Source organism: Mytilus galloprovincialis, chromosome 2 (genome assembly GCF_965363235.1).
Source record: "Mytilus galloprovincialis chromosome 2, xbMytGall1.hap1.1, whole genome shotgun sequence".
NCBI lineage: Eukaryota > Metazoa > Mollusca > Bivalvia > Mytilida > Mytilidae > Mytilus > Mytilus galloprovincialis.
The window spans coordinates 44,310,232-44,336,234 of record NC_134839.1 but is presented as its reverse complement, the minus strand read 5'-3'; the positions used below and the strand labels follow the sequence as shown (position 1 = coordinate 44,336,234).

At 33.8% G+C, this 26,003-nt stretch overlaps 1 protein-coding gene across 5 annotated transcripts in view; it reads right to left on the bottom strand.

Annotated features, from left to right (window-relative positions):
* LOC143063649 (angiotensin-converting enzyme-like) overlaps positions 1–26,003 on the bottom strand; it is a 183,554-nt gene that overhangs the window by 33,713 nt on the left and 123,838 nt on the right. For 2 of the 5 annotated variants that reach the window (XM_076235901.1, XM_076235899.1), the window contains exons 2-5: positions 23,992–24,266; positions 13,505–13,669; positions 9,800–9,893; positions 542–685 (exon numbers count right to left, since the gene is read on the bottom strand). In XM_076235901.1, coding sequence (XP_076092016.1) covers positions 542–685; positions 9,800–9,893; positions 13,505–13,669; positions 23,992–24,183 — 595 coding nt within the window. In that variant the 5' untranslated portion in view covers positions 24,184–24,266. Of the gene's footprint in view, positions 1–541; positions 686–9,799; positions 9,894–13,504; positions 13,670–23,841; positions 23,872–23,991; positions 24,280–26,003 lie in introns of those variants that run through there. The other 3 variants (XM_076235898.1, XM_076235902.1, XM_076235903.1) reach the window with 3 other exon arrangements.

Here is a 26,003-nt window from a genome sequence, read left to right as displayed (position 1 = left end):
TGTTTCTGTGTCTAAACTAACTAATGACAGTTTTACCACGTCTGAGATTGTGGTTAAATATTTACGTCTGTATTCTAAGTACCGAACGTTACCTATTCCCGAATATGACTGTTTTTATTAAAGGGACATTCCTCTAAATAGAGAAACCACGCCCCTTCGGTCATCAACATGTAAAAAAGTCTGTTAACGACCGGTTTTCTGGTTTCTTTTTATCTGTTAAAAACCGATAGAAATAATTACTGAAGAATAAAGAATGTCATGTGGCCCCTTAAAATCCAAGAAGAGAAGCTAATTTTGGAAAAAAAATTAATAAAAACAACCGTAAAGCAGACCTATCTGATTTCTTAATCGAAAATAAACTCAAATACATTAAATGCACGCATAGCTGCATTGTAGGATCATTGATTGACAGGACAAAGCGATAATTGACAATAGTTTGTCTTTAGAAACGCAGCTTTTATCATCTAAAGCTATTCGACACAGCTTTTAAGCTTTATTACTTCATGTGAATTGAGTATGAATGAATATTTATTCTACTAACCACTAAATTTTATCATTTCATTCATGACATTGACAAATTCCGTGTACTTGGTCCTCATTTTTTTCCCCGTTTGGTCACGCCATCCTTTCCATGCAGCTAAAAGTTCATTTGGATTGCGACTGTTTGCCATCATATCAGTAAGACCTAAAACATTAGGATTAAATTCGTGAAAATCAAGCTGAGATTGTGTACATAAAGGCATCAGTAGTATACCGCTGTTCAAGTAACACACATAAAGATGTATTTTCAACAGCGAATTACATTAGGTATTGTTGTTGGTTAATTCTTCATGTCAATAAATATTTTTCAACTTCATGAAATACACAATTATTCAAAATGGCATCTTAATTCAAAATGGCGTCGTAAAAAAAAATCAAAGTTTGAAGGTATTTATATATATTTAATATCAATAATATATGATACCATACACAATGGAGTCTCTGACAAGCTCTAAATTTGCAGTTGTGGTTAATATTTACATGACTTCCGAAAATGTATCGATTAAACCTTACTAAGATACAAGACAAGTATGATATTTTGATGGGAGCGAAAATAAAAATGGTGCATCAAAAATAATTATTTGGCAGAACAACTTTAAAGATCACATTCAAATAATTGATAAGCAAATAAGATTCAAATATATGAAATCAAATAAAGCACAGTTTTCCTCTAACAGTCCGGTGAGCGGTTACGTAATGCTTTCGTACAGCTACAGTGGATTCGTTGTTAACATTACACTGCAGCTTTTGCAAGCACTGGCCTGAATGTCCCTCATATATCATAAAGTTTTTGCTAACCAGATGAATCAGGTGATGGCATACCAGGATTTGCGACTAACAAATACCCCCAAACACGACTAACTTGGAAAGCTGCACGTTTCCTGTGTAATAGTAGTGCATCTCGTGTCGGTTATATATTGTCAATTGTTCTTGTCTTCTGTGTGAACGTTTTTTTCTATATTCACTCACTTCATTAAATGAACTAGACCGACCACACAGAAGCACAACATACCCTTCTTTAACTTGTATTACTTTCAGTATTTCCAAAAATACTTCTTATGATTCTTAATATATGGACCATGTGTCCAAAGCTGATTTCTTATTCTTCTTAAGGCGAAGTGTACGTAATTGCACGCCCCTAGCGGAATACGGGATTAATAACGTTCGACGTTAGTTACGCAAGTTATCTCCCTTACTCCAAGAAAGGACAAACGAAATAGAAACTACTTCGTGCGGAAATCAAAAGCATTCTATTGTTTCGTGCAGCCTGACTTTAATACCAGTTGACTGTTTTTGTTTTAGACGCGTGGGACATGGAAGGCATTTCGTGTAAAACTTATATTAAAATGATATCAACAGATTGTAAAAACGCCTCACAACAGAATTATAAACAAATAAACATGTGACAATTCTGCTTCTATTGATATCAAATTAATTAAAATGAACCAACAATATCGTTTTAAAAGCCGTAGTTTTGAACGAAAACACATAGTACTCAACATAAAGTTTTAGGGTACGAATAATTAATGAATGACATGTGAAATTAATTATTAGATTAAAACGTTGACATGTTCGTATTTTGTGCAAATGAAAATTTTAGGACATGATTTATATCCCTTTTAAAAAAAAAGACGATACCAAGAGAATATAATTTGACCACTAGTGCAACACTTACAAGTCGGAAGAACAAAGACGAAAAATAAACAAATTAGGCCCCCAAAAAATACTCAGTAAACTAAAAAGTGATCACTCTAAACATTTATCTTAGAATAAGTAACAAGAGTGCACATGCTGAAATGTCTCGCCTTCTATACTAATCATTGATATTATGTTGATAGTCCTAAGTATAAAGCTAAGCTTTATTACAACTGTCACATAAACTTAACATTAATCAAGATAACTTAACAGAGACCAATGAAACTTGAAAATGAGGTCAAGGTCAGATGAACCATGTCAGGCAGACATGTACAGCTAACTATGCTTCAATACAACATATATAGTTGACCCATTACTTATAGTTTAAGAAAAATAGACCAAAACACGAAAACTTAACACTGTGCAATGAACCGTGAAAATGAGGTCACGGTCAAATAAAACCTGCGCAACTGACATAAAGATCCAAAATATTTCCATACACCAAATATAGTTGACCTATGGCATATAGTATTAGATAAAAAGACCAAAACTCAAAAACTTAACTTTGACCACTGAACCATGAAAATGAGGTCAAGGTCACATGACATCTGCCCGCTAGACATGTACACTTTACAATCATTCCATACAACAAATATAGTAGACCTATTGCATATAGTATGAGAAAAACAGACCAAAACACAAAAATTTAACTATAACCACTGAACCATGAAAATGAGGTCAAGGTCAGATGACACCTGCCAGTTGGACATGTACACCTTACAGTCCTTCCATACACCGAATATACTAGCCCTATTGCTTATAGTATCTGAGATATGGACTTGACCACCAAAACTTAACCTTGTTCACTGATCCATAAAATGAGGTCGAGGTCAAGTGAAAACTGTCTGACAGACACGAGGACCTTGCAAGGTACGCACATATCAAATATAGTTATTCTATTACTTATAATAAGAGAGAATTCCACATTACAAAAAAAATGAACTTTTTTTTTCAAGTGGTCACTGAACCATGAAAATGAGGTCAAGGACATTGGACATGTGACTGACGGAAACTTTGTAACATGAAGCATCTATATACAAAGTATGAAGCATCCAGGTCTTCCACCTTCTAAAATATCAAGCTTTTAAGAAGTGAGCTAACGCCGCCGCCGGATCACTATCCCTATGTCGAGCTTTCTGCAACAAAAGTTGCAGGCTCGACAAAAACTATGTCATTCAACTCCCAGTTTTTAACTTTTTCTACATGTGCAGAAAATAAACACGTGTCTTCTATTCCGAAATTGAAAGTACACATACATGTAAGATAAAAATATAACACGTCATTTCTTCTTTATCAAATTCAAATTTCGAAGAGATAGCAAAATTTGGTTTTTTTTTTATTGTGCCTGTGTGCATCATTTCAAATTAGAGAATGTAATTTTGAAGTAACATTTTATTCTCAAGTCTCAATTCAAGATTATGAATGAGTAGAATATATTATTACGGTTAAAGAAAAGAGGCCAAGAAAGTTTTGTGACACTTGTAACTGCAATTTAGTGTTTAGTGGAATGAGAGGTGAAATGAGTTAAGACTTTTACATTTCGATAGCATTTTAAAGATTTTTTTTAATTTAACCGAAGTCTACTGCAAGGGATGTAAACGACCTTAATGATTATCCAGGAAGATCTCGCACTCGGTCAGCTCTGCTTATACCTATAGTTCATGATAATACAAGAATTGGAAAGCCTGTGTGGTGTACTAGTCCCCCCCCCCCAAAAAAAAAAAATATCCGATAAAAATCGCTGAATGTAAATTATTCTAAACTCCAAAGTCTTGTATTATTGGACTAATGGTTTACTGGTTGTTATTCACTTTGGTTCAAGTCTGTCACTTCACAACATGGTATTTGTTTTTCGTAACTATTTTTTTTTATGAATAAGGCCGTTGATTTTCTCGTTTGAAATTTTTCGCATTTTTCATGTCGGAGTATGTTGTGGCCTACACATTATGCTTTTGTCTCTTTAATTGTTGAAAACAGTATGGTTGTTTATATATAAAAAAGAAGATGTGGTATGATTGCCAATGAGACAAATATCCACAAAAGACCAAATTGACACAGACATTAACAACTATAGGTCACCGTACGGCCTTCAACAATGAGCAAAGCCCATACCGCATAGTTATTGCTTACATCGACTTCATTTAACCAGTGGCGGGTAGTTGTCCCATTGGACAAATAATGCATGGAACTAACAAATATTTTCTTATGTTACTGAAACTTCATTCAGCAAAAAATACATCATTCTTTCATTTAGTTAAAGAAAAGGGAAAGTGATCGAGACAGGAAATTTTGTAAAATAAAATATGTTTTGGCAGAGATGCGTCATGAGCATGTGTGTAAACAAGGCTTATAAAATATGTTTATAATGTAGACTATATTGTGTGAAAATCCTCAGATTAACAACATGCAGAATGACGAACATGAAAATATGCAGAAAAAATAGGTCTACTTTTTTAAATACAAACACGCAGAAGCAAGATTGAAAACGAGGTGTATACCCGATCCTATTAATATTAAAACCGATCAATTCATTCTGACAACACTGTGTTAACCGGAACAAATTCAAACTCGATATTTGATATCTTATGAATGAATTAAACAATCTATGCAAGCATTAAAAAAAGGTTCGGAAATCACTCTAATATAGAAAAGATGAAATTAAAGTCTACGGTAAATTTCTTTTATTTGCGGTAAATTTATTTACAAATTTGCATTGCATTTCCTTTTGCGACAGAAATATTCTTTAAAATTAGTTAGTTTATTTCCTTATCAATTTATTACGCTAGATCATTTGTAAAACATAGGAAGATAAATAATACACACGCACTACATTGCTACGACATTGTACGGTATAATAGAGTTACGACGTAGATGTCTCGGCGACGTTACTGTAGACAATGACGTCGCCGTATAATTTTAATGTGCCGGCAAAAAAAAAAAAAACTTCAACAAGGAGTAGCGTAAAAACTAGCACGGTTGCTAAGGACTTTCTTTGCACCGATGGATTCGTCTTTAATTTTTGAATCGTATATCAATCTAAAAAAAAAAAAATTTTGACCAACAAAATAGAAAATCTTGATAATGTAAAAATATCTGCTAATTTTGATGATTTTCCCTATATATCCTTTTTATTTTTGGATTGTCATGCTGTTAATTTCAACGGCTCGTATCTCAAAAACGAAAACGGTTACCCCCTTTTTTATTTTACTTTCTGATGTAATTTTACAAACAGAATTCATATGTCCATTCTCAATTTTAATTTTATTCATATGTGAAATTTAAAAAAAATCCATTGTGTAGTTTAATTACATACACTTCGCCTTAAAAAAAATACCTGACACTGTGTCACAGTCAGTGAAGGCATTGAACAATGGTAAGTCTTTCTATTTCAATGTTCCTTGAGCAAGTCATAATAAAAAAACTGAAATATCAGTTAAGTCTCTGAAAACGGATTTCAAAGTTTTATTAGTTTCCACAAAAATAGTAATATTTTCATAATTATTTTCCAACATATTTATTAAAGCCCTAGCAAATATTCATCTACCAAGTGCTCAGGCTACACGACCATCTGTTTTAACACACGCTTTATTTTCCTCGTGGTCTTGGTCAATAGCCATATCAGAAAATTTCTTTTCTGTCTAGTTAACAACAGAATTTCAGTCAAGGAATGCTCTATGAATTTCTTGTTTCGATGTCGATAAATAAAATTACTCACTCACTCTCCCTCACTCTATTCTCTCGCTCACTCTACTCTCTCGCTCGCTCACTCACTCACTTAACAACACAATTTCAGTCAAGGAATGATCTATATATATACGAATTTCTTGTTTCGATGTCGATAAATAAAGCATATCACGTTAATGAATTGGCACCATCGTGAATATTTGGTGAGCTTCAAAGCAAATAACCAAGGGATAATTCTCGCGAGAGCTTCTAGATATACAAAGAAGGTAGTCTCAGATTTATAGACCTTATAAATGCCAATACTGTCAATTTAAATCACAGGTTAACATACCATAATTTAAAATATAGAGATTCTTTAGATCTTTCGAAACACCACCTTTATTCTTAGATCACCTTACTATCACTCAAAGAATATATGTACCGGCAGTAAGTGGTTGGCAATAAACAGTAAAGTCTGCATGCTATAACTTAGTGTGCTCTACATGATTTTGTAAGTTGAGAAACCCTCAAGAACGAATCTACTGTACCGGATGATGTAACGTGGGCAAATACTAAAACACTAGTCCATCCACTAATAGTATCTCCAAGCCAACTTTTACATCCGGGGCCAGTTCCATTGTATTAGTGATGCTCCTTTGAAAAATGGTTGGTCAAAATCCGCAAGGGGAGTTTTATCTCAATTTAGCTTTCTTACTGCGATTCGAAAAAATTCCAATGAATGTCGTCTCATGGCAATAGATTTAGCTTGCTAGTGAAACAGAGATAGAAAGCAGATTTTGCAGGTAGTTTATTCCCATCTGAAAACCATAAAGCATGATAAGTGGACCATGAAATGGATGTCCTTAGTGCTGCCTTAACACTTAAATTATCTACCGATGTTTGGACCATTCTAGTTCCCCAGAATGAACACAAATCAATTGATAGTTTTCTTTCCACTGGTATATCTGGTTTGCTGTATCTTAATACAGCTGTTGGAAGAATCGATTACTTTTTTGGTTAATTTTTACCTGAGGGTATCACCAGCCCAGTAGTCAGCACTTCTATGTTGACATGAGTTATCATTGATATGTTCATAATAATAAATTACCCGTTATCAAAATTTAGAATTTTTGAAATACAAAGGCTTTTCTACCTCAGGAATAGATAACCTAAGCTGTAGTTGGCAAAACGTTTAGGATTTTTTGGACCTCAATGCTCTTCAACTTCATACTTTATTTGGCCTTTTCAACATTTTGAGATTCGAGCGTCACTGATGTGTCTTTTGTAGACGAAACGCGCGTCTGGCGTAAATATGAAATTTTAATCCTGGTATCTATGATGAGTTTATTTACAACCACTGGGTCGATGTCACTGCTGGTGGAGATTTATTTCCCCGATAGTCCAGTCAAACTAAGATTTAACCTCAAACTAATTGCAACAGAAAATGTTTTAGTTCTAATCTATAGCATTATGCCATTAATATACACAGAAAAAAGTCCCATAAAATCTAACTTGAGGAAAACTCAAAATCAACTTTTTTAATTTCCTAATGGAAATAAACATTAGGAAGGGGAGATAACTCCGCAAAAATGAGTCCTTTTTTTTGTCTTTTTCTGTTGATTTTCATGAAATTTATGTGAAGTATGATACTTTGATGGGGTTACAAGTTTGTATTTGACTAAATTATATAATCTTCTGCTCATGAAATGTACAAAACCAAAGTGTTATGGGTAGTTTTAATTTTTTTGTGCATTTTTCATTACAGAAATTGCAAATTTGAAGCTTTGTGACCATTTTGAAAAAATAATGTGAAAATTTGGTATTGTTTATATCTGTATATTATATTTTTTCAGCATCTTACTTGTCAAAAGAAACTTTAAACCACAAAAAGAAGAATACATCCTTAATTATCTTCATTAAATTTGAGATTCTTTACCTTGACATGTTGAAAAATTTAATAAATGGTCAACTAATGAAATATGAAATCTAGATTATAGCTTGATAAAAGATATAAAAACACCTTTACAGTTGTTTGTTATACTCTAAAACTGCTAAAAAATCAAAAATCAATACATTCTGATGAATAGAACCGGTAAAGTTATATTTTTGTATCAATATTTAGTGATATTTCTGCCTTTTTTGCAAGAGTTATCTCCCTTTTCAATGCAAATCTCCATAGCAATTTTAAAGTGTGATTTTTTTAGTCTTCCTCAAGTAAGATTTCATGGGACTTTTTTCTGTGTATATTTGGGGTATAATGCTAAAGATTAAAACTTAAAAATCGTCTGTTGCAATTACTTTCAGGTAAGGGTCAAATTTATGCTAGATTGACTGGACTACGAGGGTATCACCAGCCCAGTAGTCAGCACTTCTATGTTGACATGAGTTATCATTGATATGTTCATAATAATAAATTACCCGTTATCAAAATTTAGAATTTTTGAAATACAAAGGCTTTTCTACCTCAGGAATAGATAACCTTAGCTGTATTTGGCAAAACTTTTAGGTTTTTTTTTACCTCAATGCTCTTCAACTTCATACTTTATTTGGCCTTTTCAATATTTTGAGATTCGAGCGTCACTGATGTGTCTTTTGTAGACGAAACGCGCGTCTGGCGTAAATATGAAATTTTAATCCTGGTTTCTATGATGAGTTTATTTACCTTATTCGTTACGTATTTGACATAACTTTTTTGGAAATCCGGCTATTTTTTTTTTTTTTTTATTTGGCCATCAGAACTGTATTTGAACGAAACTTACATCACCGTTATCAAATTAAGCCTGCTATCTTTGGTGTGTTTTTACAACCACTAGATTGAAATCACTGCTGGTTAACATTTTGTCCCTATTAAAGTATTCAGCACATGTCTGCTGACAAAAATTATTATTGATGAGTTTGTTTTGTTTCTGTAAATTTCCTGTTTATGATACACGAATTATTCTAACCTGCACTATTGTTAATAAGTTCATAAGTCCAATATATCGACCAGTTAGGCGTAATACATGAAACTTTGCACATTGTTAGTAATGATGTTAATGAACACTTTTGAATCTGAAGCCATTTCAATCCTTTATGGTCGGCATTTTAAAATAGCCGCCAAGTAGTCAAGAGTCTAATTCCGATACATTGGTAAATTTAAAGTAAAGGCATAACACTTGCTACAGTGTTAGTTATGGTTATAATGAATATTTTTACTATATGTGGACATTTATGAAAATCTTTAGAAGTTTCTGTACCCAAGTAAATGCTTTCTTTGGAAAAAAATGTTTGGTCATGCTGATTCAGTTTGGACCCAACATTCAGGATCGTTCATATTCTTACTCAAACTACTTTTTTTGAAAGTGGCAGCCATTTTGGATTTTTTAAAGATGGGTTCATTTCTAAACATTTTTATAAGAATAAAAACTACCACTTTTCAAAGGTGTATGTTTTTACTATAGAGTGATTAGTTATACCAATATATTGAATAAGTCTCTTGCTTTTGGCGGCCATTTTGTGTTTGACGGCAATTTTGGAAATTTTTTAGATTGCTCCATAACTAAAAATGTTTTTTTTTAGCATAATGACTGCCACTGTGCAAAGTTTTATGCTTTTACTGTAAAGGGTTCAATCAAACCAATATATAGGAGATAGCCTCTTGACAAATGGCGGCCATTTGGAATTTTTCAGATGGCTCCATATCCCTAAATATTTAGTATCATTATATCAATGTGCAAAGTTTCATGCTTTTACCATAAAGTGATCAGTTGTGCCAAAATATTGGACTTAGCCGCTGGACCATAAGTTAATCGACCGAAATGAAGGATAGAAAATTTCCTGCCACTGGATAATGCGGGTAATACTGGTTAGGCCAGACATTTTGTCCTACAACATAATGCTGCTGAAGTAAAAACATAATTACCTGGTTCTAGTTCCAAACAGCCTTTTCCAAACTCTGTAAGGCAAACTTTTCCTGTACTGTAAATGCCCGTTAATTCTGCCTCCAGGTTCGATTTCTATAGGGAATATTAAGTAAATGAAATAGTCTGAAAACCCCGAAAAGAAAAAAAAAGAAATTATCTTCATTTTTTTTTTTTAAATCTCTCCGGAGTAAAATTGCACTATATATATTGGTGTCTTGGCTTTTTTGTTCAGATCACAGGATATAGAATTCACTGGTTATCTTGGTCCTAATGTCTGATTTATATAGAATCCGTCGAAATATTTACTTTGTTAGTCAGCGTTATACTTCAGTATACCTAAGCTTAGGAGTTGTGATTTAATTAAAAACGCAGGGCGTGGAAATATTCACGTTGCGCAACTCAGTTTGTGAAATGCTTTTTAAGTTTGATCTTATTTTATTTGCACAACTTCAATAATTAAATGCGTTACTTTTTTCATTAGGTTTTAACTATAGTATTTTAAAATGTATGGACTTTTTCATATTGGCCCTGTAACTTGCCCGAGGTATAAGTAATGCCCAAGGATGGTTGTCATGACCCTGAAGCAACACCGAGGGCATAACAACTGTCCGATGCCATTATCAATACCAAGGACAAATATAAAAAAAAGTCCATATATTGATACTTTTATCAACTAACTTCATTCAAGAATAGGCTTCGCGTCTAAATACAGCTAATCACTTATGTTGTACTGTTATACCACTGTCCCAGGTTAGAGGAGGGTTGGGATCCCGCTAACATGTTTAACCTCGCCACATTATTTATGTATGTGCCTGTCCCAAGTCAGGTGGTTGTCGTTTGTTTATGTGTTACATATTTGTTTTTCGTTCATTTTTTTATTCAAATAAGGCCGTTAGTTTTCTCGTTTGAATTGTTTTATATTGTCATATGGGGGCCTTTTATAGCTGACTATGCGGTATGGGCTTTGCTTATTGTTGAAGGTCGTACGCTGACCTATAGTTGTTAATGTCTGTGTCATTTTGGTCTCTTGTGGACAGTTGTCTCATTGGCAATCATACCACATCTTCTTTTTTTATAATCACGAATCTATGATAGAGCATATACACGGCTGGTAATCTACACACGCAGAACATTTGGTTCTGCAATAAAAACCGTGAGAGGATTTTCCGGTTGTGCTTGAGTGGAGTAATTGTCACCGCTTCAAAGGGTATGTACATTTCTAAATCTAAATTTTCTTATTCAACTGATCAAAATATTGAAAATCGGAGAATGTCATGCTGTGGTGAATACTTTAACGAAGAGATACATGTATCATTTACTGTTGTACGTAGAGTTGAACTCCTACAAAATCAGTTGCCCCACGAGAAATTGCCTAAAAAGTGACATTTCAATTTGAAATGGTTCTATTTACAGACCTACAAGTTCAAATTTAGTTTTTTTTCGGGCAATGGGTATGGATGTTGTTTTTGGCAGCGTGTGTGCTGTCCTGTGTTGATAGACGTCTTAATAATTTCAAAAACAACATTTTTCCGTGAAGTCATGCGTGAGGGGATCGGTTCTGATTGAGGACATCGTGAATGCGTGAGGGGAAGTACAAACATTTTTTTTTAATCTTTGGCTTTGTGACTTTTGTTGACTCAATAAATGTGATCAATGCTGATTAAAAGCACAGATTTATCCTTATACTTTAATAGATGTAAACTGATCACTGATTCAATGAAATCAAACTATTAATTGTTTGTTCAATTTCAGAAAATGCCATTGTTCAAAGGAAAAAGGAAAAGAGGACTGAAATTGACTCTCTACAAAAAGCCATGGAGATACAAGTTATCCCCGCCCTCGAAGCGAACTAAACCCTCTGGGAGTAGTCCTGTCGTCAAATATACGTCACAGAGATCACCACATATATCTAAGAAAATGATATCGCCGATGAAAACTTATTATTTGTTTAAATAAGTCTGGACATTGAGTCTCAAGCACGAGAAAACCGATCCCCGCGAAAAAGTGACCGGACGAACAAGTTATATATAATACATAAAAATAGTAAAATGCGAATTTACGATGACCCATAACGTTACAGTACAACATAAGAACGAACTATAAAAATCAGTTGAAAAAAGCTTAATTAAGATTCACGTTATACACATTTACGAAAGGAGTTATCTCTCCTAAAATAGTTTATTTAAAAAAAAGGATGATTCTAAAAACACAAAATTTGATATTTGTTTAAAGATTTTGATTTTTACAATAAATCACCAAATATTCTTTATGTGAATAAAGTCTAACTATTGAATTGCAAATCTGTCTCCAAATTTGCAGATGTGGGTAAATAATCGGTCTAGTTTTTACTTGTAGCAAGAAAACAAAATCATTGACAACATATTTTGTCTTTATTCTTCGTGAAACATATTATTAAACCTAGGTTCCTACAATTATTTCAAAATCCAATCTCGTAAACTTTTTAAGCACACTCACATATGTGTTTTTTTATGAACAATGTAGCCAAATTTAGGTAAGTTTCAACGACTGATAGCTTGAATATAAAGATAAGATTTGTACCTCCCCTCACGCATTCACGATGTCCTCAATAAGAACCGATTTCCTCACGCATGACTTCATGAAAAAATTTAGTTTTTGGAATTATTAAGATGTCTATCAACGGCGGACAGCGCACACGCCGCCAAAAACAACATTCATACCCATTGCCCGAAAAAAAAACTAAATTTGAACTTGTAGGTCTGTAAATAGAACCATTTCAAAATTGAAATGTCACTTTTTTAGGCAATTTCTTGTGGGACAACTGATTTTGTAGGAGTTCAACTCTACGTACAACAGTAAATGATACATGTATCTCTTCGTTAAAGTATTCACCACAGCATGACATTCTCCGATTTTCAATATTTTGATCAGTTGAATAAGAAAATTTAGATTTAGAAATGTACATACCTTTTGAAGCGGTGACAATTACTCCACTCAAGCACAACCGGAAAATCCTCTCACGGTTTTTATTGCAGAACCAAATGTTCTGCGTGTGTAGATTACCAGCCGTGATATACATAGACCTACATAAACAGCCGGTTATAAAAAACTTATTAAATGATTTTCATTTAGTTAGTTGGTTGGTAAGTTAACACGTCGATCATGCTAGCTGCAAAGTTTATATTTATGATCAGTATATTTCAGAGATATTAACCCTCCCCATTCCACCCAAAAAATGTTCTGTACCATTCGACCAAAATATTTAAGTAATGACATGTGGCGACAAACACATTTCTTTTTCGATATCCATTATGGTTTCTTAAGAGTAGGTATTTGACGAAATTATCCTTATATAGAACATGGTCATATTTATTGTTGTGGACTCAGATCCTCTGTATTTATCATTAACAAGTTTCAACTGCATATCAATTATATCAAATACAGTAAGGAAAATAACTCTCACTATATGGAATCTCCGGATTGCTTCAATCAAATAATTTGGAAAATCCTGAGGATATTTTGAACAATTTCGACAAAAATGGTCCGTTTCTTTTACAACTGCGAAGGAGTAGCGGTAATAAAAAAAATAGTGTTCGTGGTGATTACTTTTACAAAGGTTATTGTATGGTTTAGTAGAGTTAAGTTAGCAAGCTAGTAAGTTGTTACATTCAATTGTTATCACCACGAATGAGCGCTCGATATTTCCGCCCTGTTTAACCACATACTAATTCTATCTTAGCTGTATCATTGACAGAAGAAAACCCAAGCTGTGTAATCTTTTCGAACTGTCTTTTCTCTGTTGCATTCAGGTCACTTCTTTTCCAGTCGAATTGGTTGGCTTTTGCTGCCCATACTTTAGTAAAATTAGCCATATCCAAATCAGACTCTGTCTGAAAATGAATAAATAAGACGATGATAATAATAAAACTGATAAAATGAAAATATTTTTAGTAAACAACATAAATTTAACCAACTGGTCGCCGATAAATAAAAACAAAAACAGCACGCAGAAACACGGTTATCGAATTAGATATATAAGCTCAAATCGCCTATTGATGTGTGGATATCTACTATCCATGATCAATAAAAAGAGTGTTCAGTTAATCAATACAATTCGATATACTACTAAACGAAGATATCATCTACGACTCACTCCGTACTTACTGTTCGGAATAGATAAAATAGTATCGAATTCATAACAGTGTGGCTATGGACATTGATTGGCGCACTTTAATATCCCATTGACTGGGACAGATTAGGTGAACGTTCGTCTATAACGCCCATTGCTCACGACGTCCTTAATATAAACATTTAAACCGTGGGGTCACCAAAGGTTCTCAACGCCTATATAAAATAATTCGAAATACTAATCAGGAATTTGTGTTTTGATTTATATTGATAATTAATTAAACGTCCTTTACTTGTGTTTTTGTTATGTTTCGACAATCAATTTTCATAATAAGATATCGCAAAGCCATGTTCTTTCAGAAAAAAGAATGACTTACTGAATGCATGTATTGATTGATTATCTTTTTCGGATTTAACAATTGCGATTGTCGAGTTATGTAATCTTTTAACTTTTATCTGGTCTAGAACGAATGCATAATCCACTTTCAAAAGTTGTGCAAATACGAAACATAAAGACAAAATATACTTCTGCCCTGTCTTTTTTGTACTTGAAAGTTATTGGATAGTAAGAAAGCTATTTGGATTAAACCTTGTGAAATTTGCATGCATTTACGTTATTGTATTGGCAAAATGTATCATTTGGTGTATATAGGAAACTTAAACCGTTCTGCTATACTGCTACTATACTTGTGAAAAACACTTGGCAACAGAAACGCATTCATCTTATCTATATAAAAAAATCGACCCAATTTACATAGAAATGGACGTCTTCGTGCATTTGTGATCGCAAATAAAATATGTCCTGGACCTTATGAGTTTTTGGACCATACGTGTATGGTTGGACCATATTAGTATACCCTTATGGTCATGATATATGCGTATGGTCCAAATACTCATATGGTCCGGAACACATACATGATATTCTGTGCGTTGTCGGTCGTCTATTAATTTTTTTCTTTTGTTGATGGATTTGACGTCTTTCTGTGAGTGATTATTTGTTCATGACTTAAAACTTACTTGCAAATAATTTAAAAACAAGACTTGATTTATAAAAAAGTCCAAACAAACCATGATTTTTTTTAAACATACATCACATCCATTGCAAAAGGCTAAAATTCGCCAGGTTTTTAATTTCAACTAAGTGAGTTGACTAAATTAATGTTGCGAACCATTTTCCAATTTCCATGCGGTATCCCTATTTTTTTTCTCGCTCATCTTTTATGTTTGTTTTTTTCATCCCAAGACCTCTTGGAGCTTTCATTCTATAAAGTGTGTATTTTGCTAATGGTCGAAGGCCATACGGGGACCTATAGCTTGATAACGCCTGTTGGTCCCTGGAGAGAATGTGTCTGATTGCCTATCACACTTCATATTCTTATTTTAACATGCAGTTATATCTATGATAAGAATGAAAATTGAATTGTCATTGAGACAAAAACCCAACCAAAGAGCAAAAAAAAAAAAGAAAAAAAAAGCCCAAGGCAACATGTAGATCTTTCGTATCAAGGGAATTGCTATAAATATATTTATTTCAGGTTAATAGTATTAGGCCATACTCAAGTTATAAAATAGATCTTGTCGTCAACTTTTGCAACCAGCTTCTATGTTTCTATAATGCACTGTTCATCTTTTTTGGGCTTCGACTTTTCCATTGGACAGACAATTTTGTTTTCGACTGTTTTAAAAAGATGCATTTTTTACAAAATCATACAAGTAAGGAGTCTCTGGCCTTTGGTAGTGTTGTATGTTAATTAATGTTTGTTTATGAAATAAGTATGACGTACATTTTCACTGAACTAGGACACTTTTTATAATAGTTTTTCGATATCGCTCGGGCAAAAATAATCACGAATATAATGCCTACCCATGTTAAAACTACAATAAAGTATAGTTTGCATCAATTATTTCTTGAACCTACCATTTTTTTTTGTCTGTGTTGGATTTGTGTGGCATTGAAAAAAAACCGGGTATAAACTACACAGTGCAGCTTCCAACAAGAATACAAGATTTATTGATTTTCAAAATGCGACCAAAATTAAAAATTTGCTCGCAGCGGAAAAGATTCAACAGTTTGATTTTCATTGAAATAAAATAATCGTTATGATTTACACACCGTTACTTTTTCCAATATAAATATTCGAACTATTTTGTTTGTTGTTTCCTTTATAAATTTACATCATTTTTAAAAAGACCACGCGTCTTCGATATTTAGAAGACTATAAAAGCGATGTTCATTATCTTTCTTCTGCTGTAAGTTTAATTTAGTTATTTTGTGTCATAATTGCCATCTCGTATGTTTTAAATTTGAATAAAGAAGATTCAGGTTGTCTTTTACGTCAATGATACACACAAAAAAAAAAACGATAACAAAATAAAATAAGGTGCAACATTCATTCTCCATGAAAAGAATACATCACATGGATGTAATTTTTGTAAGAAAAATACCAATTTTGTGAGAAGTTGTGTGTTGGACTTGAAGAGCCAAGGCAAACTGACAAATATCTGAATGAACGAATCGATTTATGGTATATAAAAAAAACAAAGCCCACATGGTTAGCATTGAATAAATAGAAGGCCACTCTTAAATGATCACAACGTAGAAGTTTTTGTTCTCTTAATCAATAAGATATTTTCTGAAATAAAGCGGGTCCCTATTAACTTAAAAGTTTTTTTGTGTTTTTTTTTACCATGAATAAACTTTTTTTTTTTATTATTATTTATTGATATCAGCTCTGGACATTAATATTCTTAAAAGTGAAACTGTTGTAAGTGATGGTATAACAATTATTTAAAATAAATTCCTTAAATGATATGTGAAAAGAAAGTTTCATTTTATGTATCAAAATGTGTAACAAATGATTATTTAAATCCCCACTTGAAGGCCTCCGATAGACTGAGTGAGCATAAAATCATCGCCCACGACAAACAAGTTAAAGGTAAACTTTTCAGTACAATTACTAATAAACGTTTTACTGTCGACCACACTATTATGAATTTCGTTCTAAGAAAAAGCTGAAAAGACATTTTAATGAACATAGTTGATATTCGTATAAAACATTTTAATTAACATACTTGATATTCGTCCAATTTTTTAAAACATTTTAATGAACATAGTTGATATTCGTATATTTTTTTTAAAACACAAGTACACACCCGTGATATCGCGGGTCCGTGACTGAATTAAAGTATATAACTATGCCTAAGCCTTATTTTAGTAATTGGTATTGTCATCTGATAAAGTCATGTCGATTATAAGATACACAGTTTTCTCTACTTTCAAATCTTTCTGTTTGAACCCGTCGACCTGGAACTTATCAATTATTGGAAATATTAATTATTTGGAATACAAAAGGTCCAGGCTATCCAGGAATGGGATATTTTTTAATCAACAGCATTGTCCTTTATTAGTTATCTTAGAAAGTCTTGCTGATAGCTGAATAAAGCTACAATAGGGAACAATTTGCAATGATTGAATTTAGTCGTGTCAGCCCTTTGATTATGACCCGTGTATATAGCAAAATCCTAAATACACCGTTTGGTGGTGCGCCTGTCAAATGCGGAACGTACAGTTAAGGTAATAGCTAACAGGTGAATATACTATTGGTATCGGTATCGGATTAGACCCGGAACTTGTTAATTATTGGCAATATTAATTATGTGGAAAACAAAAGGGTCTGGAGTGGTGTAATTTTTAATCTACACCATTGTCCTATATTAGTTATATATAGAGTTGATTTCTTTGATTTGTCGTTTTTACCCGATGACGGCTGACAAATTGGACCTCGTAATTTTAGTATTATAGATTTTAAACAACATGTTACCCCTAACTGCAACCATGATAGCCCTATTTCTCGTATCAAACATATTTATAAGCAAAAAGAACTCGCCAAGGAATTTGTTTTTGTCCTGGCTGATAAGGCTACTGATAATGTCATTGTTTACGTAAATTTAACATTGAGTTTCTGCAAAAGGAAATCACCAAATCACCAACATTTCAACTGATATAAAACAGAAGATGTGATATGATTGCACTTTACAAGTGAAATGACACAGAAATTAACAACTATAGGCCTTCACCAATGAGCAAAGCCCATACCGCATAGTCAGCTATAAAAGGCCCCGAAATGACAAATGTTAAACAATTCCTACGAGAAAAGAAAGGGCCTAATTTATGTACATAAAACAAACAAACGAAAAACAAATATGTAACACATCAACAAACGACAACCACTAGCTGAATTACAGGCTCCTGACTTCGGAAAAGCACTTACATACAAAATGCGGCGGGGTTAAACATGTGAGCGGGATCTCAACCCTCCCCTAACCTGGGACAGTGGTGTAACAGTACAACATAAGAACGAACTATTAAAATCAGTTGAAAAAAGCTTAAGTCATCAGATGGATACAAATAGAAATAAACTCATCATAGATACCAGGACTAAATTTTTTATATACGCCAGACGCGCGTTTCGTCTACAAAAGACTCATCAGTAACGCTCGAATCCAAAAAAGTTAAAAAGGCCAAATAAATACAAAATACATCTTACAAAACCAAAGAGTGGATGTGGCCGGTTACTTGTAAGTTGTATATCCCAACAACAAAAAGACATTAAGTACTGATCTGAGAGTACCCGCAGTAACTGACAGCTAGTTCAAAGCCACTTACAACTAATAAAAAAATCATGCACTGCATCTGTAACTCTATTTTCTAAAATAGACATCTGTAGCAAACATAAACTTTTATCTACCTCTTTACAAGACGAACCAAATACAATGAAAGTTCCAACTATCATGGTACTTGCTTCTGAATCTACACAAAACACCTTACTAATATAGATTTAAATAGTATTTAGAAGAAAAGTAGGAAATGCATTAAATATTTGATAAAAAGTCAAGTTTATTTACATTTTTATTTCTATGAAATTTCGAAGATTGCTAGCCTTTTGCACTTTTGTAAAAACGGTGCACTTTTAAGCCTTGAACCATTCCAAAAGACCGTTTTATTTTTCAAATATTTGTCACTATAAAATTGATTAAATTAGATTATTCATTTATGTGTCTTCTCGATTAAATTTCATTCACGATCCAATCGCAATACTAAACCACTGCCAATCAGATCAACTCGATCAATCTCGATCAAGACAAGTTAAGCGATCGGGAGACTGGTCTGACTCAATCGAAAAGAATGTTTGGGGTGGTCTACCTTGGTCTTCATCGATCTGACTTTCGAGAAATGATCAAGAAGCCAGTCACTCGAGAAGAGATCGAGAATTCGTCGAGTAGGGGTCGAATTGATCGGGAAAGGATCGTGTAGAGATCGAGTTTGGTCGGAATACAAATAATTTACCGATCATTACTCGATTATCTCGACCTAAAGTTTCCTCGACTAATATCCGATCATTTCCCGATCAACACCAACCTGTTTATTCTGTTTGGTCCAGATTAACTCGACCAATGCCCGATCGCTTCCAGATAATTTCGACTTTTATATTTTGCTTATCCCAGACCAACTCGATTAATATCCGATCTCTAAGCGACCACATTCAGCCACTCTTCGATCACTACTTGGCCATTCACGAGTACACATGACTGTCAACGATTTTCTAGGAGTGAGTGTAGATCTTATTAACTCTCATAACTTTGCTTTCGCAAAAATATGTTGTCACTATTTATTTTTAACTGTTCAAACATTCCTCCAAGTACAGAACTTGTCTACTTTTGCAAAAAGGGGTAAAATTTTAAAAGAGATACCTAAGGAACAGGGAAACTCAAAGTTCGAAAGCACAGCCATGGCAAAAAAATGAAAACCGACATGATGACAAACAGCAGTCCATATAATACAACATAGAAAACTAAAAACTATGCAACACGAAACCCAACAAAACCTGGGATGATCTCAAGTGATCCGGAAGGAAAGGAGATCCTGCATGTTGTCCCCGGAGGATTTTTCAAATATGAATTCAAAGTAATTGTGCAATAAAATTCATAATTAGACATCTGATGACCTATTTAGCTTTCAAAGTGGGTTTATAAGAACATCAAGATTATTTTTTACCTGTTTTATGGGCTTTATGACTGTTCGTATTTTCCGTATGTCCACAAATGTTTATAGTATAAAAATTAGAAGATGTGGTATAAGTGCAATGCGACAACTCTTCACAGGACACAGAATGACACAGAATTAACACATATAGGTTACATAGACATGTATTGTCGAAATGCGCATCTGGTGCAGGAAAATTGGCAATCTCCGGCGCAGAGATCACATATCCGTTCCGTTCAATACACTCAATATTAAGGTGGCACAGTATTTCCTGGCCCATAGGGGATAATGATAGCCTTTTTAGAATTTTCACCCATTTCTAACACTGCGAAAAATTCTACATTCACAGTTAACTGAAGTACTTTCATTTTACTATTCAGAAATGAATTTGAATGTGTATCATGACCGTTTACTTTTTTTTCTATTTTTAAAAAGCTAAGGCCACTAGTGCTTTTATGTCTTTTATCGTGCAGTGAATACAAAATTAAAAAAAATTCTCAAAAATTCATTTTCATCTGTATGTAAAATTATTTTATATTTTTCTACACCTGATTCATCCCTCAGTTTGGGAAAGTATTTCAGTTGATACTGTATTTTTTGTCCAACTACACTGTTTAGATACATTTACCTAAGTAGGGTACACAAAAGAGCAACCTAAATTCTGGAATGCAAATACTACCGTGCCACCTTAAGTGCAGTATTGCGTAGCATGTATGGAACGGATATGAACTCTGCGCCGGAGATTGGAAAATGTTATTACTACCACTGGGTCGATGCCTCTGCTAGTGGACTGTTAGTCCCCGAGGGTATCACCAGCCCAGTAGCCAGTACTTCGGTACTGGCATGAAAATACGGATTCTTTTTGTGTTATTAAAATTTGCTGTTACAAAATGTTAAATTATTATAAAATAAGGAATGTATCTCCCTCATGCAAAGCTCTCATTCCTTTCACGGATTTGGCTATACTTTTTGGACCTTTTGGATTATAGCTCTTCATCTTTTAAATAAGATTTGGATTTCAAATATTTTGGCCACGAGGATCACTGAAGAGACATGCATTGTCGAAATGCGCATCTAGTGCAGGAAAATTGGTACCGTTAATGTTATTACCGAAGTCAGCGATCAAATGTTTACAAACACTTTTTTACACACGCACTTTTTGACGCAATTTTACACAAAAATGAGACGAAAGACAAATTATTATTATTTGTAACCCACTGCCTCACCTAGATATCACGGTGACCGTTGCTGTCTACGCCTTCTTGTTAGTCTTCTACGCTCTCTTAAAGCTCCTTCCCCGCTATTAACATGTCTCTCTGAGCTTCAACCACCTTGCCCAAAGAATCCAACTACTTTATTTCAGTCCATGTAAATACTTTAATGAAGGATTTTAAAATATGAGACGAAGTTTCCTATTATTAGGAAAACCTGCTTGTTTTACTAATAATATTGCAAAAAGGGGGTAAAGATGTCACATGTGTTCCCAAAATTTGGCCAGGAATAGAAATTCAATCTCCTGGATCCAGGATACCTTTTCTGAAACTGTTTACATATATAGTTATCTTTCACGAATTCAAATAAAAATTATTTGTCTTTCGTCTCATTTTTGTTATTTTTTTTACAAAATTGCGTCAAAAAGCGTATGCAAAAAGTGTTTGTAAACATTCGACAGTAAGGTGACATAAAGCTGTTAATTTATGTGTCATTTGGTCTCCTGTGGAGAGTTGTCTCATTTGCAATTATACTACATTTTCTTATTTTTATACTACAAAAATTTCTGGACATACGGAAAATATGGATAGTCAAACAAAAATAGCCTATTAAACAGGTAAAATATAATATGGATGTTCTTAAAACCCTAACTTTGAAAGCTGAATTAGTCATCAGCTGTCTAATAGTGAGTTTTAATGCACAATTAATAACATATTTGAAAAATTCTCTGGGTCCAAAATGCAGGATCTACTCTTCTTCTGGAACACCTGATATCATTCCATGTTTTATTGGATTTCGTGTTGCTAAGTTTTTAGTTTTCTATGTTGTGTTATGTAGACTGCTGTTTGTTTTCTCGTCGGCTTTCGTTTTTCGCTATGTGGCTGTGTCGGTTTGTTTTCGACCTTTGAGTTTGATTGTTCCTTTAGTATCTTTTGTCTCTATTTTAAAATTTTCCACCTCCTTGCAAAAGTACAGACGCGTACTGTACATGGAGGAATTTGTGTATAATAGTTAAAAAATAAATAGAAACAATATAGTTTTGCAGAAGCAAAGTTACGGGAATTAATCAGAGCTGCACACATATTTCGAGAATAGTGTATGGCCGATTAGAAATCGAAGAGTAGTCGGATGTGGTCGCGTAGAGATCGGTTTTTGGTCGAGTTGGTCTGGGATGAAAAAAATATAGAATTCGCAGTGATTATGAAGCGATCGGGCATTGGTCGAGTTAATTTGGACCACATATCGAACAAGTTGGCGTTGATCGGGAAATGATCGGGAATAAGTCGAGCAAAGATCGAAATGATAGAGTACTGATCGGTAATGCCCGCGTCACACTGTCCCGATTTTTATATACGATGGTCACCCGAATGGGAAAATTGTAAGTTCGTACGAAGTTGGTCCCGATCTCGTTAAAATACCAAAAAGTGACCGAAGCAAGTACGATGAATAACGAAGTCTATACGATGGTGCCGAAATTATATACGATAGCAAAAGATGGACATACGAAGGTTAACCGAAGACGGGTATTTAAGCTTCATATCTCAGTCGAAGCCTTCGCGATGGATCACGAAGGTTACACGATGGATTACGAAGGCTACACGATGGATTACGATGATGGCGCGATGGACATACGATGTCTAAAAGACGTCGTGTACAGCTTACGATGCATTTGAATTATATGCCGAAGGCATCACGCGTTTTAAATTGTTTGATCAATATTGAATATATATTATATTGTACATTTCATTTCTGGTATAATCATAAGACGGAAGACCGTGGGCTTGAAGGGTAAAACTTGACTCTGAGTCTCTGCATATAATGCCACCAAAATCAGGGATTTCTTTTTGTCTAATTCTTATAAAACTTAGTTTATTATCCCCTCGCCTACTACATGTAAGTTGCTTGTATATAAAATTGTTATGGACACTCTAGAACCAAAATGCTCAAAACTTAGTATGGTGTTACTCGTTAAGAATATATTAAGCGCTATTGACTTTAAAGTTCAAAGGTCAAGGTCACAATGGCAGTTGTAATACAAGGCAATATCACCCTTGTGAACACTCTAAAACCAATATGCTTCAAAAGATTTTAACCACATTTGGTATATTGTTCCTCCTTGTAATGATCGGACATTTTTTACGTTCAAGGCCAAAGGTCAAGGTCATGCAGATGGACCTGTTTTTTCTCCTTGAAATAGCATAATACACAGGAAATTGGTTGCTCATTTTTTACCTGCTGGTTCTAAAGACAATATTAAAGGTATTTCCAGTTACTGAATGTTTTGGTTGATTTCTAAAAAAATAGTTTATGTATCAAATATGCATACACGATCCTTTCCCGATCAATTCGACCACTACTCGACAAATTCTCGAGTGACTAGCTTTTCGATTCTTACTCGAATGTTTTTGACATGTCAAAAACTCTCGGGTAGAAAGTCAGATAGATGACGACCAAGGAAGACTACCCCGAACAGTATTGTCGATTAATTCAGACCAGTCTCCCGATCGCTTAATTTGTCTTGATCGAGATTGATCAAGTTGGTCTGATCGGCAGTGTGAACCTAGCTTAAAACGTGGTGTTGCAATCATTTAATCAACATTAATGGTTCAAACGCCGCGGTGTAAAACGTGTTTCCAAGTATTATGCAACTTAATTATACTGATCTTTTATTTCACGAACCTGCAATTTACTCATTCCAGCGGAAGTGTTGACGGTGTAAATTTGAAGAAAAAAACTGAATATGAAAATTCGACGATCTTCGACAATAAACCAAATCCATACTCCATTTTCTTCACATTTTACAATGAACATAGCGTTACACCATCTTACCATTTTTGCCTGGTTTTCTTTCGTGATATTTGTGTAGTAATTCCAAGCAATTGTAACAGCTTCGTTGTTAGCGTTTGCCGCGTGTGTATTGTAGCTTTTCAGAAAATTCCTCATATCAGTCATATTCGTCATAAGAACACATTGGCATATTCTAATGATGGATAAGAAAAACGCCAATCGGAATTGACTCATCCTGAAAGAAGTCTTAATATCTGTTTATGTTGTAAAGTCTTTAAAAAGAAACCACGATACAAAGTTATTCCGCTCGAGCAGTACTGAAATAGAGAACTATAATATTGTGATTATTATATCCTACTCCTACGTACACATAAAATATTAAATTAAGAATTATATATTTTTCTTTGATTCTTGTCAGATTTATAAATACTCTTCCAGCAGTGTTGATTTTCCCTACATTCAACATAATATTTGCTTGATATCATCTTTTCATTGCCAGTGGTCTAAATTAACTAGGAATTTAGATTTCTTGTTCTGTGATTTAAAAAGATGCCACAAATAAAACTTTCTGTGTGCAAATCAGTAAAACTAAAAAAAAAGAGAAGCCTAACGATATTTCAAATAATCAGAGAAAAAGATTAAATCATTCGTATTAACGTGAATCGACATTTTCACTCTCGCGAAAGTGAAATATTCAAAATAAATTATAACTCGAGATGAGAGGTATTCACTTTCGATACAGGTGATATCATTATTGTGAATTTAAAAGTGTTTTTGTTTATCAAATATTACCGAATGTATTTTCAAATAATTAAACTAGATGTATGTTTTATTATACATGTAATACGTTAAGATACACTGCAATCTCGCGTTATTCCGTAATTATATAATAGTTGTATAGTGAATATAAGGCACAGATCCGCTTTAAGGAGTAATAGAGCGTCCGAATACGAAAAATAATGTTTGATTTGAAATGGTACTGTTGGTGTCGTTTTTGTTTTGCACGATTACAATTTTGTATCCGCAACTGTTGCCCTACCGGGTTAATTAGATTGTGATTTTTGTTAAGAATTTCTTCTCGCCTGCTAGACTTTTGCATATTTTTTTTTTTATCCCTAACAATCATTGAATAGAATTGCGTATAAACTTTGTGTTGAAATGAACAACGTCGCAGTGAGAGATCACGGGTTGTTCCGGGGGTTGGAACGCCCCTTTTCTTGCCGATCAATGCTTTTGAATATGGACATATGGTCGGACCCGAAAAATACCCAGGATAAAATATCACAGAGTAAGAAATAAACCGTTACATATACTTGTGTACAGAGAATTAGGTATAATGAACTATGTATGTGTATTTCTTTCTATTTTGTTCACCATTGTAAATCATTATTTGTATCATTTGTCTGCCTCTTGTGACAGTGTAAACTGTCTAGAGTGTTAATAAAGTTCTAAAAAAAAAAAAAAAAATCTTTTAACAGTTTTGCAATTAAAATGATGATGGAAGTGTTTCAGGATCTTGACCGGCTTTACAGCCCTCGCACGGCCGGTGTAATAAATCAAAGCCTTTACGAAGCTTTTTCCTATGTGCGTTAATCAACCCAAACGCTATGGAAGCAAGAGACAAGACAAGAAAAGTTGAAATGGTGAAATATAATTCCTTTTTGTGTATCCATGGCCACATTCTGCATTTATTTAACCATAAAATATTGAAAAGGGGGGGGGGGGGGGGGGGAGGGGGTGAAAATGTCACTATCTCCCAAAAATTTAGATCAAACTAGTTAGAATTTCAATGCCTTTGAGTGATACCTTTTCAGAAACTGTTGACACTAATCTACCGAATGATCAATTGAAAAATGGATTTCTTTCGCCTCATTTTTTTCTTACAAGTAGCTTAATTACAATATTTTAGTTTAAACAACGGGAATCGATCCAGAAACCTTTGTGTTAGTAGTCCGATCTTTACTTTATCATTATTTTTGATACATTTATAAAGTTTCTCATCAAGAACTTTATCAAAAGACCAGAATTTTGAAACTTTGATGTTGGAACCCATC